The following is a 17202-nucleotide window of genomic DNA, read 5'->3' on the forward strand; positions in this document are numbered from 1 at the left end:
TTTTAGAAGCTTGTGAGAAAAAATACAGAAGAATTGCTTCAAAAAAGGACCTTGAAGATTTAGAGACTCACAAGGGAGGAAGGTAGGGTTAGGAGTTAAAAATTATAGCAACAGTCCAAATAAAGCCCAGTGTGAAATGCCCAACTTAACAGCAGAAAATAAAGATGTTTATGGAGAGGGAAAAAACGTATTTGTCTCTGTAGCTAATTTCAACATAAATGAAAACGGTATAGGGGTAGTGAATTTTTATATAACTCAGTAGTTTGCATTTCATTAAGGCTTAAAGTTATGCAAAATGGCCACTTTGAGTGCCATCTGTTGACAAGTCGTTACCACAGGGACAACGTTGGTTTTGGTAACGTGACCAATGCCTTACCCCTGATGCACAGAGTAAAGGCTTAGCAGTAGCTGTCGCTATTGCGGTCTGTTTTTAGACCGCGAAAGTTAATTTAAACATTTCAGTCACCTTAAAGTCTTATATAGCGTTTGATACTAAAAGACCCTCGAAATACTCATTTTTGGTCAATCCAAGATACATATAGTGACACAGATGGAGACTTCATTTCATACTCTTTGCTCATTTTGTCTGTATTTGTGCATGTTTTTTTGAAAGCTTACAAATGAAATGGAGTGGTACCAGTGGAATTCTTGGTGGCAGCGTGTCATAGGTCAAGTAAGATTGACCACAGGAGACAATGAAGACGTTTAAAAAATGGGAGGACGGAAAAAATTGGTAATAAAGCAAAAACAATTCTCTGTCCACCTGTATCCCTGTACACTGCCTCTGTTAAAAGGTATATTAATACACCCCCATCCACCATTACACCATTTGAAACAGATCTATTTTTGTATGTGAGTATAAATCAACTCTAAAGAGTTAGATGTTTAGGTTTTCCAGGAATTACATTTTGTTTTAATGTTTTTAAGACAGTGAGAATCAGCATTATCACAGTGAACAGTACCTGTAAATGCACCATGCTAACCAAACCAGGCTTAGCTCAACCTTTTCATCCAAATATGGTCACTTCTGGCTCCAAAAATGTGGAGTCCACAAACAAACTGAGGAGGTCAGTGGCTAAATCCATTATTTATATAATTTCTGGCCAGAACACCACTGTAAGAATGTTCATCATTAGGTGAGTTTCCATTATCCCTCAACTTATGCAAATTTAAATTGCGAGTATAAAATAACCGTAATGGAAACAAGTAAATTTAGAAAAAACTCCCATTTATCACTTACGCTTTACGCTCGCATGAGGTGGTATTGCACAGGAAACACTTTTTTTTGCTACACCCACGTATAAGGGGCTTGCTTTTCCATTATCGCCCGCATATCAAGCCTATGATTGGAAATAATGACGGCTAGTGCGGTGGCTGCAATAGAAATAAAGCTGCTAATGTTTTAAACATCCAGGTTCCAGCAAAAAGTTGCATAAGTGATAAAATAACATATCATTTTTTGTTGCAACTTCCCATGAAAAAGCAAAATTTGCATTTGTCCAAACAGCAGTGTTCCTCTCTCATACATCTCAAAGAGTCAGTGTGCAGCCTGTGGCACTGCTGGAGCTAAAACAGGCTATGCTAAATTCCAGCAGCTAAATGAGCATCAGTTATTTCTGCTCACCTTTTTTCCTGTTGAAGGCGCGGTTCATAGTGGAAAATGTGCGTCTCCGAGGTCCCTCTGGAGTATCTGCCTATATTCCACCTGGAAAAGCAGCGGGGAGAAGGGAGTTAAAAATGGCTCTGACCTCAAGCCTTCACTAAAAGGCAGCAAGTCTGAAAACAAACCATCTGAAGTTTTTTTCCCAGCAAAAACTCCCCACCCTCTGAGAGTGAGGCAATGTTTAGCTGTCAGAATGTGTTCCCATTAAACTCCCAGACCATCTGCATTACAGTTGTTTACCGCTGGGCCACATCATACTCATCATCTGTGGAGGCTGTGGTTCTTATCTTGTGGTGATAATAAAGTGCTGTCATTATTGCACTACAGCGCAGAACACGTAGTATTGCACGGTACAATATAACATTGTTTACGATGATCCCCTGCTGCATTATTTTCTAATCTTTCCAACAGAACTAGGGCATATTTTTCTGTCAAGGTTCTCCGTGTTGAACTGCATCACTAACACACATCCAGCTACATACTCAGTGTAAGAGAACAAAACTAGAAATTGAGCTGTTGTTTAGTCATCACATAAAGTGTCAACATTGACCTTCAGTGTTTTCTTACTAATCATCTCAAGATTTGTGTCAGACAACGATCCCACAAAAAAACAGCATCATTATTATTCTTGTGCGAGTATTTTCTGGGTAAAGCACAAGATGGTGCATTGCAGGAAAAAGAGCAGCTTCTTTAACGAATGCAAAACGTCCACCTCCGCAGCACCTCTAAAATGTGACACCTTGCTGTTGACTGCTTTCAGGCCTTTGCATCAATTCCTCACGAGAGTTCAGCGATCAGGAGGACTGCAAGGGCAAACTGTCCAGGACAGAGGTAGCTGTCAGCCCGCCGCACAATCAATATTCTTTACTGTGGAAGAATATGCAAGGCCTGCTGCATAACAGCTATTTCAATCTTTGCCTTTGCAAACAAATTAACTTGTGCTCGGGCAATTTAGAAAATGAATTGAATTTTTCCATCTTTGGCATTTTCCATCTATCAAGGGAAGCCTGAGCTATTACAAGTTTTTAGAGAATGGAAAAGCAAATCCTGCTCGAGCCTCGGAACCAAAGGGCCAATATGTTGTATACTACGACAAACTGCTGCATATTTAGACACAAGGTTTAATGTATAAATACTGTGATAGCTCTGCAGTGGATCCATTGGATCCGGTTAGTCACACTGAAAAGAAATTATGGCAAAAGTGCATGAAATAAGTATATCTTTCTGCCTTATTTATACCTACAATGAAACTAGAATTTCAAATGTTATCATTTTGTCATTATATCATTTGACACCAAATTCCAAGTGAATGATTTGCCAAATTTGAGGAAACTCCCTTGAGGCTCTGTTGAGGTAATTCATTTCCGAGAATGAGATGGATGCAAAGTCAAATTGACCTTGACCTCAGACCCCAAATTCTGAACAGTTTATTGTTGAGTCCAAGTGGACGTTTGTACCAACTTTGAAGAATTCCCTCAAGGTGTCCTTATGATATCGGTTCACAAAAATGAGACAGACAAGGTCACGGTGAGCTTGAGCTTTGACCACCAAAATGTAATCAGTGTATTGTTGAGTCCAAGTGAATGACCCAAGGCCAGTCGGACTCCATTCAAACACACCTGAGGATAATTGAGGCTCAGTCCAACATGCATGGAAACTGAAACCAATCTCTCTCTCTCTCTCTCTCTCTCTCTCTCTCTCTCTCTCTCTCTCTCTCTCTCTCTCTCTCTCTCTCAGAGATCTGTCCAAGGTGTATTCCACCTTTTGCCCATTGTCAGCTTGGATAGGCTCCAGCCCCCCTGCAACCCTTAAGCTGATAAACAGTTACAGCTAGTAAATGAATGAATGCGTAACTTAATGCTCTCCAAAGACCATAAAAAAAACAAACACTTTTTTTCAGTGATGACTTTAACACACCACGTAATCACAGCTCAGATCTAGTCAGGTATTAAACATACTGATGCACACACCCAGAGCAACACAACTGGATCATAACAGACCAGACTGAACTCAACAGACTTTGGACCCAGGCCAACTCAGGGACCAGGTTGGGTCACAGTCACTATGTTGACCTCTAAAGGTTTTAATGATGGATTACACACGTTCCACTATTTGGATATTCAGTCATTAGTTTGGAATCTGGTTTTGGGATTCGGATATTATTTTTTCTTTCTTATTTTTTTAAAGAAATGACCAATAACAATCAATATAAATTATGTGTTTCACGTGAATTAATTTGGCAGCCTTATGAAATAGGTAAAATCTTACGTCCTTTTAGAGTTGAGCACAGTGTATTGATTTGCTCAGCCACTGCCCTTTCCTCCCTCTCTCTCTCTCTCTCTCTCTCTCTTGCTCTTCATCATGAGAGCTCCGCTCTGTGCCGGGAACAGTTGGTGAGTTCACCCGCACACACAGTGATAGGGTTGTCCATTAGCATTACATTGTAGGAAAAAATCAACACTGCATAGTATTGTAATATTTTGTGTGCTAATATTGTATCAACACAAAAGAAAAGTATAGTTTCCTTATTAATATTAAAAAATATATAAATGTAAATATTGTTTTTTACTAAAATACTAAACCCAATTACTTTTTTAGTCCACTAGATAAATTTTTTTCTGTAATAAAAATGACTGCAATTAGCAATGTTAACTTATTAGATGTTGACATTTCTTTTTCTTTGGGGAGATTATGTACAGTTGAAAAAAGGTAATATATTGCAATTTATGTTAACACAATACTTACTATCACAATGATATTGTATCCTGACAATGTGATAATTTCATATTGAGGTACTTCTTGAGATTCCCACCTGTTCATTCTGCTAGGTCTAAAAGTTTGCTTTCACTTACAAACATCTGCAAACAGCTCCTCTCATATAGTGATCCCGTGGGTGACAAACTGTTGCTGAGGAAAAAAAGTAATGGAGACTCTGCCTGCTGCACTCTGTTCACAGAACCGCAAAAATGCTAGGCTGTCTCTGAGCTTTTGTTTCAAAGCGTTGTCAGGCACTGTCTCAGATCCAGAACCTATTATTTTGAGGATTCATGTTCAACACCAGCTCCAGAGCCCAAAAATATGTATGTATTATGGACAGCCCAAGTGTACTGAAGTAAACTCTCCCTTAGCACCTTCTGCTTGTAGATATGTACTGTACCTGAACGCTTAATTGCCAAATGTACGGGGTTACAGTGGTCAAATGAAATGTACCAAATGAAACCACATTTTTGATGGTGAGTACTGTCGCCTTCCTCTCATTCTGCTGCTGCTTCCAACAATAAATCCTGCCTCGTTACATCACCTGCTACCACAACAAACTCTGAAAAAATTTATTCTGCGTTGTGCCTTTATGAGGCACAAACACCAATTACGAGTGTGACACAAATGATGCCATTCAGACAATGAGCCGTTATGTAAAAGACATTATCACCCCATAGTCCTTGGGGCTCAGATAAAACTGAAGTTTGTGAAAAACAACTCTGACTCTGACATGGGAGGTTAATGGGTCATTAGCTTAGACTGAATCTCTGTGAGGTGCCTCAGCAAAATGATGGAGCTGGTTATCGAGTCAAAAATCTTGCTGTATAATACTGCTGGGAAAAACTGGTGACAAACAAATAGACAACAAACCATCATTAAAAAAAGACACATCTATGACAGAGCTCCAATTATTTCTAAATTTGAATAAAACCGCTCTGCAAGATAAGCAACTGTCTACTCAAAAGGAAAAATGAAAAGCCCTTAGCTGCGGACTGCAGGCGCATAATGATATATGGCACATAATTGAGGAAAATGTAGCTCACAGATACAAATACAATGTATGTGGGTTCTTGCAGTAAGGGGATATTTTACTGCAACAGAGGCCCTGGAAAGGGCTGGAGAGAAGTTAAATGGAACAAGCTTCAGGGTGGGGACTAGGACATTCCTCAGTCTGCCAAAACAGAATATCTTTCCTGCTGAAAAAGACAACTTGCACTCCTTATTTACAGGTCCAACATGCTGTTGTTGACATTGCATGGGCAGATGAACGAGGACACAGCTATTGTTTACATTTCACCAAAGACAGGGAGGCTGGATTCTGCAGATCTCAGCACCAAACTACTCTGCAGCATCTGGAACTAAGACCTTGGGCAGTGGTGGCCTTAGTGGTGAACCTTTGTCTTAATTATGCTGCCTTATCTTTAAAGAACGTAAATATCATATGCCGCCAGATAAGGGGTTGACGGGAATTATCAATAGTCAGGGCAACATAAAGTACGTGTTGGTCAGCATGCCTAAGTTTTGAGAAGCAGGCTGGAGTCTGATGTGGAAACTAAGCAATGTACTGCTTTGGGTGGGGGCCAGCAATAAAATAATTTAACCACCTAAAAAAAAAAAACCCACCTGAAAGAATCAAGTATTAATTGTACACTATATTGGGAGTATTTTTGCAACTTCACCCTAATGTCTCACAGTGATATCCTACAGAAAAATTAAGCTCATATAACGCTTTTTTTCAAAGCCAGACTCCATTTAGAAAAACAGTGATTTAACATTGCTGAACACAGGAGCTTCTGGTCTACTGCTGCCTGGTTCAGTTAGCTTGTTTGTGTTTTTGTGCGTCTTTGGCTTTTAGAAGTGTAAGTTTAGATTCAACAGAGTCACACAATAACACAACCAAACTTACTGATAGAAGTAGCAGTTGATCAGCAGCTCCAGTGTTCAGCAAGCTAAAATTACTGTTGATCTAAATGAAGTCTGGTAGCTTTGACCACAGCATAGACGGGGAACTGAAGTAGTTTATGGCTTCACCGTCAAAATGTAATGTCTGAAGGATAGGTAAAACTCCTAAAATATTCTCAGTGTAGCATACACTCAAACTAATTTGGATTTTTATTTAGAAGCAGTTTATTTATGTTGCTAAAATACATTTTGTTGGTGGCCCCCATCCACAGCAGTAGACTGTTTAGCTACTGTTTCGGACTCTAGCTTGTTTCTCCAAACTGGGGGAGTACCAACCACCATCGTCCGGAAGTAATAAACTAACTACAGACACGTAACTCATACAATTCCACTTTTTAAAAAACCTGAACTATCACTTTAAGGGTTTGTGCAATTTTGTATAGTGGCATAATGTTTTATTTTTATAAAAATCTGGGGGGAGAGAGGCATCAGTGGGAATCTTTTGTGGCAGGAAGTATGGAGGGGATTCTAACTGTCGCTCCTCATTTCCATCATGAACATAAAAGTAGTATTTTTAACCAACTGCAGCACAGAGGTGTGGTGCACCTGAGAAATGCGGCTAAAATGGGCCCGCTCTTAAAACATTAAAATAACCTCCCACTGGAGCTCTGTCCCTGTGATTTAAAAAGGACACAGAAGACATTTGACAGCTGGCACTAAAGAGAAAAATTAGACACAACAAACAAATGTTTGGATATTGATGAAGCTTTTTATATGCAATACTGAATCACTTAAAAAAAATGCCCTAATTCGCCCCGATCCTGTGCATCAGCTTAGGACGCCCCTTAAAGTCACCATTAAGAGCTTTAAGTTCTTAAAGCAAAGAGTGGCCTCATTCTGGCATCCACTGCAGAGAGGTCTGGCAGCAGCCACAGCCTGGCTACCTTACTGTTTGTTTGTGACATACTGGGGTGTAATGCAATGCCTCGCCTCGACACCTGACTGTGATGTCACTCACTTTGATTGGCAGCCGCAGCATTCGGCCTGTTTTAATAGCTTCCTGTCTGGTGAATCAACAGCACCCCTTTGGGAGAGCTGTCGACCCTAAGACACACACACGCACAAACACACATGCACGCACACACACAGACTTAACACTGAGCTGTAAACTTCCTCAGTCTCCCTTTCGATGTTTGCCAGCTGCAGTGGAAGCACCAGGTTAGGTCTGCTCAATTCCTCACCGGAAGAGTGTGTTGTACATACGAGCACACATGGTACAACACACTCACACACTGCTGTACACATGAAATGCGCTCTGTGTCTCAACAGCCTGACTGATCATCACATTATGCTCCATTATCATTATGAGGCCTAATGAGAATCGTGAACAAGCACACAAACCAAATTTAACCCTTTTAAACCTCAGCAAATTGTTTTGACTTCACTCAAAAACATGGCCAAAAAAGATGCAGATTATTTTTACAGTAACTAGAAAATTACCTGAAAATAAGTAAAAAAAGAAAAACAACAAAATGACCCACAAAAATGCTTTAGAAAAGCCTTTTCACAAATTAGCAGGAAATTACTTTTTAAAAAGTAAGAAGAAAACTACCTGAAAATAAGCAAAAAAAAGAAAAGAAAAAAGAAGACCCACAATGATCGAGTCTGGGATTTAAAAAAAACCAAACATATTTTTTTCTGCAACATAATTTAAAAAAATATGGTTATAATAATTGCACATATATTTTTCTGTTTTTTTAAATCAATTTCAGGTCATTTTCTTGTCAACTTTTATTGATTTCTATAATTTGCTGGACATTTCTTGCCAAGTGGCTCATTGCCTTTTACCTCAGGTTTTCAGAGACATCCAACCAATTTGCTCAATAGCCGCTAAAGGTATCAAGAAAACTGATGCCGATCCAGGCTTCAAAGGAGTAAATGGTGATTTAAACCACATAATGCAGTAACAGTCTGTTAAGAGTAGTGGTGGGATGTAACTAAGTACATTTACACAAGTACTGTATTTTAGTACAAATCTGAGGTACAAGGATAATAAAAACAATTACTTTTCCAGTCCACAATAAAAAATACTAAAAAAGTCCCAACCTTATCGCGCAGCTAAAGTCACCTCATGGTTATTAACAGGTTTAACGACAGTCAAGTGTCGGACATTAGCTGCTGCTGTGTTAGATCGAATTTGAGCTACTTGTATTTGACCTTTTTTTTTTTTAAATGCCACTTTATAATTTTACTGCTCTAAAATATACATTGAAATATATGTTCTTTTTACTCAACAACAATTTATCTGTGCTGGTTACTTTACAATAGGACAACAGAGACTTTTTGTTAATTATTAGTCAGTTAATACATTTGCAGATTGAATAAGAATGAATTGGGGACTATTTTTGATCAACATTGAAGTTGTTTTCTAATTTGTTTTTAATATTTGTTTTTTTTTGGCTGTGTCCTGTATTGGGTACTTCAATTTTTAATGCTTTAATGCCATAATGCTCAAGATTATACTAAATTTTTACTTAGGTAACATTTTCAATGCAGGACTTTTACAATAAAGGACATGAATACTTCCTCCTGAACCATCTAAGACACTTAAACACAGTCTAAATATGACACTAAGAAATAAATATAAAAACAAAACAAAACATTTTGATATAAAACCCCTCACATACACACTTTTAGTAAAAACAGTGGAGCCAGCACTTTTCTAACTTGGAAAATCATCCTCCAAAAATCCCAGCAAAGGCATGTCTACAGTCTAACAATTCATCTTCAGTGACTCAAACATTTGGAATTTAGCTTGGGAAAGACTCTTTCTGGAAATGAGCGCGACCTACTTTGACCCTGTGGAGTCCACTCTCTCTCTCTCTCCTTCTCTGCAGCCCAAACAACAAGCTCCAAATGAAAACGCAGCCAAATGCACAAGTTTGACAAAAGTTAATGTTTAAAAAGGCTTATTAAAAAAAAAAAGGAAGAAAGCAAAGTTAATGTTTATAAAAGCCTCTCAGTCAGTCACTAATCTGAGCCATATGCACTAAAAAGGCAGCAGGCTTTTAACATGGAATAGATGCAGAGCATGCACTGTGGTCCCAACATAATGCCTCAGAAAAGAAAATCAACAAAGATCCTTTGTTTTCTTCACTTTGCTCTCACCCCGGCTCTGGAATCTCGCTGGCTAAGTGCGGCACATAAGGCATCGCAAACTCCAATCTGTTTATGAATTCAGTCCCAGAATTCCTCAGTCGAAACAACCGTGGTGTCCTGGTGTTTAAATCTAAAAGCCAGACTCTCACAGCCCAGTGCTTAAACTCCTGTGGATCAAATTCAGCACTCTGACACACTTTATCGCACTGCTGTTATATACAGGGAGGAGAAAAAAAGATCTATGGAGAGAAACATGCAAACAACAACAGAGCTGAGATAAAAGCTACTTACTTTGCCTTCAAACTGGGGAGGAATAGTGAGGAGGAAGTTCCAGCGGATCTTAATAGTTTTCAGCTGTGGGCCAGATGGTGGTACACTAAGAGCTGCAGCAAGGAGAAATGATGGGGTTTGCAAACTCAACAAGAAGCTTTTGCCTTGACACATGATACTTGACATTCAAACCCAACTTCCTCCGCCCACAGTTTGTCCAAAAGAATTCTTTGGGAGGTTTGCATGTGCACAAAAAGAGACCCCTTTCGACGGGAGCTGTTCCACCGAGACGCACTGTAGCGGAGCAGAGATGACCTATAAAAGCCAACATGCAAGAGGTTGCAGGCTGACCCTTTTGTTGCAGTATGTGATTCATCATCGCACAGTGTGCACTGGCAACAGCCTTAGGTCAACATCTTGGCATCAATTGAAACAGCAGTGTGGCCAAAGCATTATGAGGTAAAAGTCACAACACCTTTCCAACACAAAGCTTTTAAAAGCCTCCCTGTGAGATTATGTCAACTTAATAACACCCCTCTTTTTCTTTTCCACTGCACTGCAGAAAAACTTCAAGGCGCGAAAGTGTGTATCACAGCCCCTTATGACAAAACGTGACACTCGATTGTCCTTTTTATCAGATACAGATGAACTGTCAGGGAACTCTCAAAGTGAAGAGCAGAGGGCAGGCGGATCGCAAAAAGCACAAAATTGGAGCTGACAAACACCTGAAAGGGAAGCCCAATTATTCTGCTAACTGATAGAACAGCAAAGGGCTCCTCAGTTTTGTTTTGTTTTTTTAACTTCTGTCTGAAAGCTCATGCAAATGTTGCTTTCTTAGGGTATAATCAGGGAAACAATCTGTCCGACGCTGCATCCTTTACAGTGCCCTGATGAAGTACAACAACTTAAGGAAGGGCAACTGACCACTTTTATCAAGTGATTCTTAAAGTGTTCTTTCAACAAAGACACACAATACAGGGAAAAGGGGATAAAATTGTATTAAAGGCTGGTTTCCATTTCAGATTTGCACAAAACTAAAGTGATATTTTCAAAATGTCAATAAACATTTACTGTTTCTATTGAGTGATTTTTTGCACTTCTCTCCTCGAGATAAAATTCCAAGAAGCATAGCAAATGGCTGTTGAAAACAGGGTTAATGGAAACCTGCTTAATGTGGGAAGTATGTGTAAATGAATTGTTGTAACTGTAATTGCTGTCTAACCAGCACTCCTGCTCCTGTCTCTGCTCAGATCCATGAGATGATAAGTTTCGTGTCATTTGATGATTTTTTTGCTGGCTGTTGGGCTGTGGCTCAATCTACATATTGCACTTCAACATTTTTGTATGCCCAACACCACAGACACAAAGAACATAGAAATGGCTTTTTCTCTCTCTCAAACTCAGTCCAAATCAGAATGCCTGGTAAAACTAGACAGTGCTGATGAAATATGAACCTGATTCTGTCATTACTTTGCCTGTCTTTCCTAAATATCATCAAAAACACATTTTAGTGCACTGTTTGGCTTTAATATAAGAACTTGAAAAACTGGAATCAAATGATAAAACTAGGCAGTGCTGATTGAATATAAATCAAGGTTCTGTTACTGCAATATCTATCCCTTGCTGAAATATCTTCATAAACATATTTAGTGCCCTGTTTGGCTGTAATATGGGGTCTGATCAAGAAATGATCAACATACTGTTTCTTTTATTGTAAAAAAGGAGTCTTAAAATACTTGTGCGTAGTGTAGTGTAAACAGTAAAAGTAAGAATTGCTGATCAAAACAATACTCTGTTACTGTGTTGCTGATTTCTTGTATAAAAGTCTTCAAAAACATGTTTTAGTGCACTGTTTAGCTGAACAGGGAGACCATACTGTTTCCCGTACTGTAAAAATGGAGGTTGAAAAGATTTTGTTACTGTATTGCTTATTTCTTAAATAAAATGTCTTCAGAAACATATTTTAGTGCATTATTTAACTAACTGAATAGGTTTTGTGAACAAGAAGCGCGTGCCCAACTATTTCCAGCATAGTGAAAACAGAGGCTGAAAAAGCTGATATCAAACATTAACACTAAGAGGAGCTGATCAAATACAAACCGAGATTATGTTACGGCATTCCGGATTTTACCTAAGATGACGCACCAGTGGGTGCTTTAATTGGGCTGGTATGGTGCAGTGCATTCTGGTAGTTGTAGGTTTTCTGCCTTTTGAGCAGAGCAAACACCACAGCCCTTTACTTTGGTTTTCTCTGGTCATACAGAAGCAATTTCAAAAGGTAGTTGTCTTTCCAGACCCTTTTCCAGCAGTGAAATTCTTCTTTGAGAAAGGATGAAAAAGTTAATAAACTCTGATATACAAATGGCTCAAATATCTTCGGAAATATGTTGGAGATGCACAGCTGTCTGCGGTCAAGACACAAAGTGGAATTTGAAATATGGGGCTTTAGCTGGTTTCACAACAACGGAGGCATTAATCCAAATATAATGAGCATACTTTGAACCCAGATGATTTCAGGTCTATATTTGCATTGATGAGAATACATAAGTGTGTATTTTGCTTGATTTGTTTGGGTATATTAGTTAAAAAAAAAAAAAAGACATCAAAAGACAAGAAAGGTCACAAATACCAGCCAATCTACAAAGGTCATTCAAATCAGTGGCAGACAGGTCTTGTTCTTTAAATGGTATGTGGTTAGAGATTTAGCTTGGTCAGGGGCCTTGGGTGGTGGTTTGTTTTTGCTGGCCAGCACACTTTTGGTTTCTGCCTGAGAGAGCATTTATAACAGGGAGGGTCTCTGGGTTGGGGCTGTTCTGTTCACACTTTATTTTTCTAGGGTTTTTCTTTGCACTGCCCTGTATCATTTCATGTTTGTGTCTTGTATTAACAGCTGTGGTGGGGTAAGGGAAGTGGCTGGCCCAGACACTTTCCAGGAAAGTGGGGCCCTTCATGCTACACAGACGTGAATAAAACTGGGTAAAAAAAAACTCAAGGAAAAAATGTTCCGTTACATATGAGGTGGACAAATTTAAGCTATGATTGATGATATATGTTACACTTTCCACAAATTTGCCTTGGTACAAACATGTAGTTACCCTGCCTGTTTAACCCTTTAAAACCTTAGTGACTTGGCTCAGTTTCTTTGAAAAACCATGGGAAGACAGCAATAAGCAAATTCAGAAAAACAACAAGCCAAAAATTAGAACAATTAGTACAAAAAAGTACCAAAAACCCTTGAACATTACCAAAAAATAAAGAAAAAAGAAAAACTCAAATAAATAAACAAACAAAAAACCCTGGCGTAAAAAAAGAAAAAAAAAAGAAAGAAAAATCAAGCAGAAAAAAAAATAAAAAAGCTGCTTGAAAATTATAACAATTGTGTAAAGTTATTTTAAATATATAATAAGATGAATATTCTAGATATAGAGAGCTTCACTTGCTTTACTATAATTTTCCAAGTTACCATTTTTTTTAGATTTGCGAGACACGTCTTGCCAAGTTGCACATTAAGTTGCACTTTTTCCCATAATTTCAAATGATTTCAAAACCATTTGCTGCGGTTACAAAGGTTTTAATACTTGTGAAAGGTGCCTGAATGCACCACAAGAAAATCAATGTCGACCTAGGTTTTAAAGGGTTAATACAGCAGCAAAGAAACTCCACAGACAAAACAACTCAAATGCATCTAGGTCAACAGTTGAAAACAATACCAATGAGTCATCTGTTCAGACTTTGTTTAGTAACTAGGCTACAGCATCATACTTTGATTTTTATTTTTCATGTTGTGCAGCAAAATGTACAAGGAGTAAAAGTTGGACGACGATATGAGGAATAAATACACAGCAGATTTGAAGCAACTACATCTTGCTTCCAACTACTTCAGCAGTGTGTTTGCTGTCCTTATGGTTTACACATTTACACAAGTTCAGAGTCCAATTATTTCACTGCTCGCCTGGGATGTGTGTGTGTGTGTGTTTGTGGGAGTGTGGAGTGGGTGGAGAAGCAGGAATATGCATCTCAATGAGAAGCATCTCAGTGGATTTTCATTGAGATTTGCAGCCTCCACATGATTTGTGTTCCATCTAAGCAATAATGCAAAGTAGCAAAGCTGCTATGTATTTTCAGTTGGCGTGGCTAGTGATCGTCCCAGCACCTCCCACTGCACCAAAAATTATGATGATTATAGCCAAGAAGAAAGCAATCATTTCCATCCACTCCTACTGTACACTGAACACATCTCAACCACATTAACAAGCAAATACTAAGATGATATTATTTCTATCCAACATTCCCTTGATTCAAAACCTAATACAGCAGCCATGAAATGAGTTTGAATTTCTGGCTACACCGCAAAATGTTTTGAATGGCCAATTGCCTGAATTTAGCAGCTCATTTTTTATTTCATTTTATTTTTTATTTTTTGGCTCAAGTTTGTGAAGCCAGACTTCAGGGGTACTGTCCTCTTCCAGGAATCAATGTCAACACATGCTGCATGTTTTTGTAATAAGACAGCATCAAAAGACAAACAGTGTAATCCCCGGGTAAGTGGTCTCACACAGCTTGTTATCGAATCCTTCTGTCAACCTTGGAGTTTCAAACATAAAAGGAAGGATTTGTATGTAACTGCCAATCACATGCAACATAAACACAGAGTAATGTATTGAAGATTGGATCAAACCATATAGGATCAGCCCGTGAGGCCGTACTTATGTGGGACTTTGAGGGGAAAAAAAATTAAATGTCAATATGCTAACATGCTCACGATGACAGTGTTGATGTACTCATGTTTATGTATTGTTTTCTGTGGCTACCATTTTAATTTAGTGTTGGTCTCAAAAAGTCTGAATTGAAAAGTCTGGTTTTGTTTGCAACTTTTTATTTCTCAGTAATTGATGATGTACCTAAATTGGAATCGACTGTATTAATCTGTATAAAGAAATAACTTTTTTATAAAAAAAAAAAGAATTGAAATATCTTTGAGGCCCCTCCTACTGTTTACAGAAGCAAAATGGTTTAGTCCACCCCTACACTAGGATTTGTCCCCAATCTGACTTTCTAAAAAAAAAATCTAAACTAAAACTTGAGAAAAAATGAATCACGAATGAATCACAAAAGGAAGGGGAGGGGGCCACGAAGACTGCTTAAGCATGAGGCCCAGAATTTTGTGCTACACCCCTGCATATGGCGCTAGCATGGCTTAAGACGGAACCTAATACGTTCTTATGTCCATATGAGCAAAGCATTTCTGTAAATACCCATGAATAAATAGTTGCTGATAATGTCTATTTTGACTGTCATTTGTTTCAATTTATAATTTCTTTGTTATTCTATTTATGAAGTGTTTGTCCATTTTACACCAATTATGCAGGATTGCCACTAGCAACAGAAACAGGAAGCAGGAAGGAACAGATTTGCTCTATGTGTTCAAAAACTATAAGTACCCACCCAAAACCTTAACATAAATGAAAAGTTACTAAAAGACATACGGCAAGTATTTTCTACTTTAACTACCAACATGTTAAATCAATCAAGCTCCATTCTAACTATTTAGTGGTAAAAAAGCTATTTTTTTAGGATTGGGTCAGTAATTAGAGACTGCAACTGCAAAACTGTGATATAGGGCAATCTAATACATAATCTTATGGCTTTTAATGAGCATCAGTAGGAAAAATAATATACCAGTGCTCTACTTAATTTATTCAATCTCCAACGGTTTCACAAGACCTCTTCAGACTGTTTATTATGCCTCTGTTGAGGGAGTGGGAGGAGAGGTATACATCACAGGATTGCCAGCATGTCTAAAATCTGCACAGCACAGCACTTGTACACACGCCCACAATTCAGTTCAAGTTTAATATAAACTAGCGTACCCCCTAACCAGTTTTACTACATCCCACTCATTTGAATGCAGATATTATACTGCTCTATTTTACTGTAAATATATATATAGTATAATATAGAGAATGTGTTCATCAGATGGAATTGTACAAGGTACTACTCTAGGGAAATATAATCCCATCAGCTCCTTTAACTTGTGCAACTTTTCCCGCATCTTCTTACATTGATGGCTGCAGCTTTACAATTGTCCATGTTTGCGATGGTTCTGGTAATCCATGATTTCTGGTTTTGGAATGATTTAACTCTCCACACATCATGGCCTCAACAAGACAGCTTTCCCGAACAAAGGCAGCGCTTCTCAGGCGCCTCTGAATGGCATATAGCTGTCACTCACAGCAGGAACGTGATAGGACAGGAACAGCGCCTAGCAGGATGTAAGTTCGGCTGGTGACCATTCTTCTTCATCTTTTCCTTGATGTCTACAGACATTTAAAAACCTCAACCTGTTTAGCTAGTAGCTGGCTTGCTAAAAGGTCGGTCAGAAAGACAGCGAGTCACTCATCATCCGGATGAGTGACTTGCACAACCAGGCCACAACCATCCACAGCCAACCTCAGAAAGTAAAAAAGCATCACCAACACTTGCAAAATAGACACAAGAGCCTAAATTTTATACAAATTTAGTGGAGCTGACAGAGGCTACTGGAACCATATGTGCCTCCTACTAGTGGAACAGGCATCTGAGCTTAAGACACCTCAACACCTAGTGGTGGAGGGAGAAGTTACAGGTCTGTAAACAGCTGGTGGTCAGCAATGGCAGACAGTGTGGGGGGGGGAGGTGAATTACAGGTTTATTTTGACCAAACTGGAGCTGATGATTCTTGGAACAGTGGACTTACTAACTAGATTACTAGCATGAGTAACCAAGAGGGTCTGGGTGAGTTTTATCCTGTTTCAGTCTAATTTGAATTAGGTGTGTTTCATGGTAAACAAGTGGGACTCCCAAGGATATTGTTGGCTTTATTAAAGATGAAAGAAACTGGCTGGCTTCTCTAGAGCCTCCATGTCAGCTCCTGTTCACAGGTAAAATATATCGTCGCCTGGGGAGCAATCTATAGACTGGAGAGTGTGTTCTCTGTGTTCTCATCGTAAACTCTTGTCTTAAGCAGTTTAGCTGTTGGTAGGCAAAACGCATTACCATTTATTTAAAAAAAGGAACACATCACACTGAAATCAATTTGCCTCCTAACTGTACAACAGGAAAACTCAATAGGTCATGAACTGGCCTTTTTTGCTGAATCTACACAAGGAGGCTAATTAAAAGCGACAAGCCATGCAATATCATGAGGAGCAGGGTGGAAGCAGGAAGGTCTCGACTGCTAATGCTTGTCTTGTCACTGCAGAGCTACACACTTGCTCTAGACAGCTCCAAAGGTCATGTTGTGTCTGCTGTACTGTTATTATGAATACATTAACTTTGGTTTGTTTCATTCAACTGGTTTTTGTAATTTACTTTTAGTCCCTGTAATTCCCCTCCATGGTGATATCAGCAGAAAAAGACCCAGCAGCACTGGCTTTCAGAATTCTAAGGGAATTGTTACTCATTGTGGT

General features: G+C 38.8%; 1 protein-coding gene across 5 annotated transcripts in view; it reads right to left on the bottom strand.

Moving 5' to 3' along the window:
* Nucleotides 1-17202, bottom strand: part of gulp1a (GULP PTB domain containing engulfment adaptor 1a) — a 132787-nt gene that overhangs the window by 47259 nt on the left and 68326 nt on the right. For 3 of the 5 annotated variants that reach the window (XM_088082965.1, XM_042494467.2, XM_042494464.2), the window contains one exon: nucleotides 1625-1705. In XM_088082965.1, the coding sequence (XP_087939091.1) occupies nucleotides 1625-1652 (28 nt within the window). In that variant the 5' untranslated portion in view covers nucleotides 1653-1705. Of the gene's footprint in view, nucleotides 1-1624; nucleotides 1706-9493; nucleotides 9620-9775; nucleotides 9868-17202 lie in introns of those variants that run through there. The other 2 variants (XM_088082964.1, XM_088082966.1) reach the window with 2 other exon arrangements.

This window comes from Plectropomus leopardus, chromosome 10 (assembly GCF_026936395.1).
Source record: "Plectropomus leopardus strain MGB_pleo_1.0 chromosome 10, ASM2693639v1, whole genome shotgun sequence".
In the NCBI taxonomy this organism is placed as follows: domain Eukaryota; kingdom Metazoa; phylum Chordata; class Actinopteri; order Perciformes; family Serranidae; genus Plectropomus; species Plectropomus leopardus.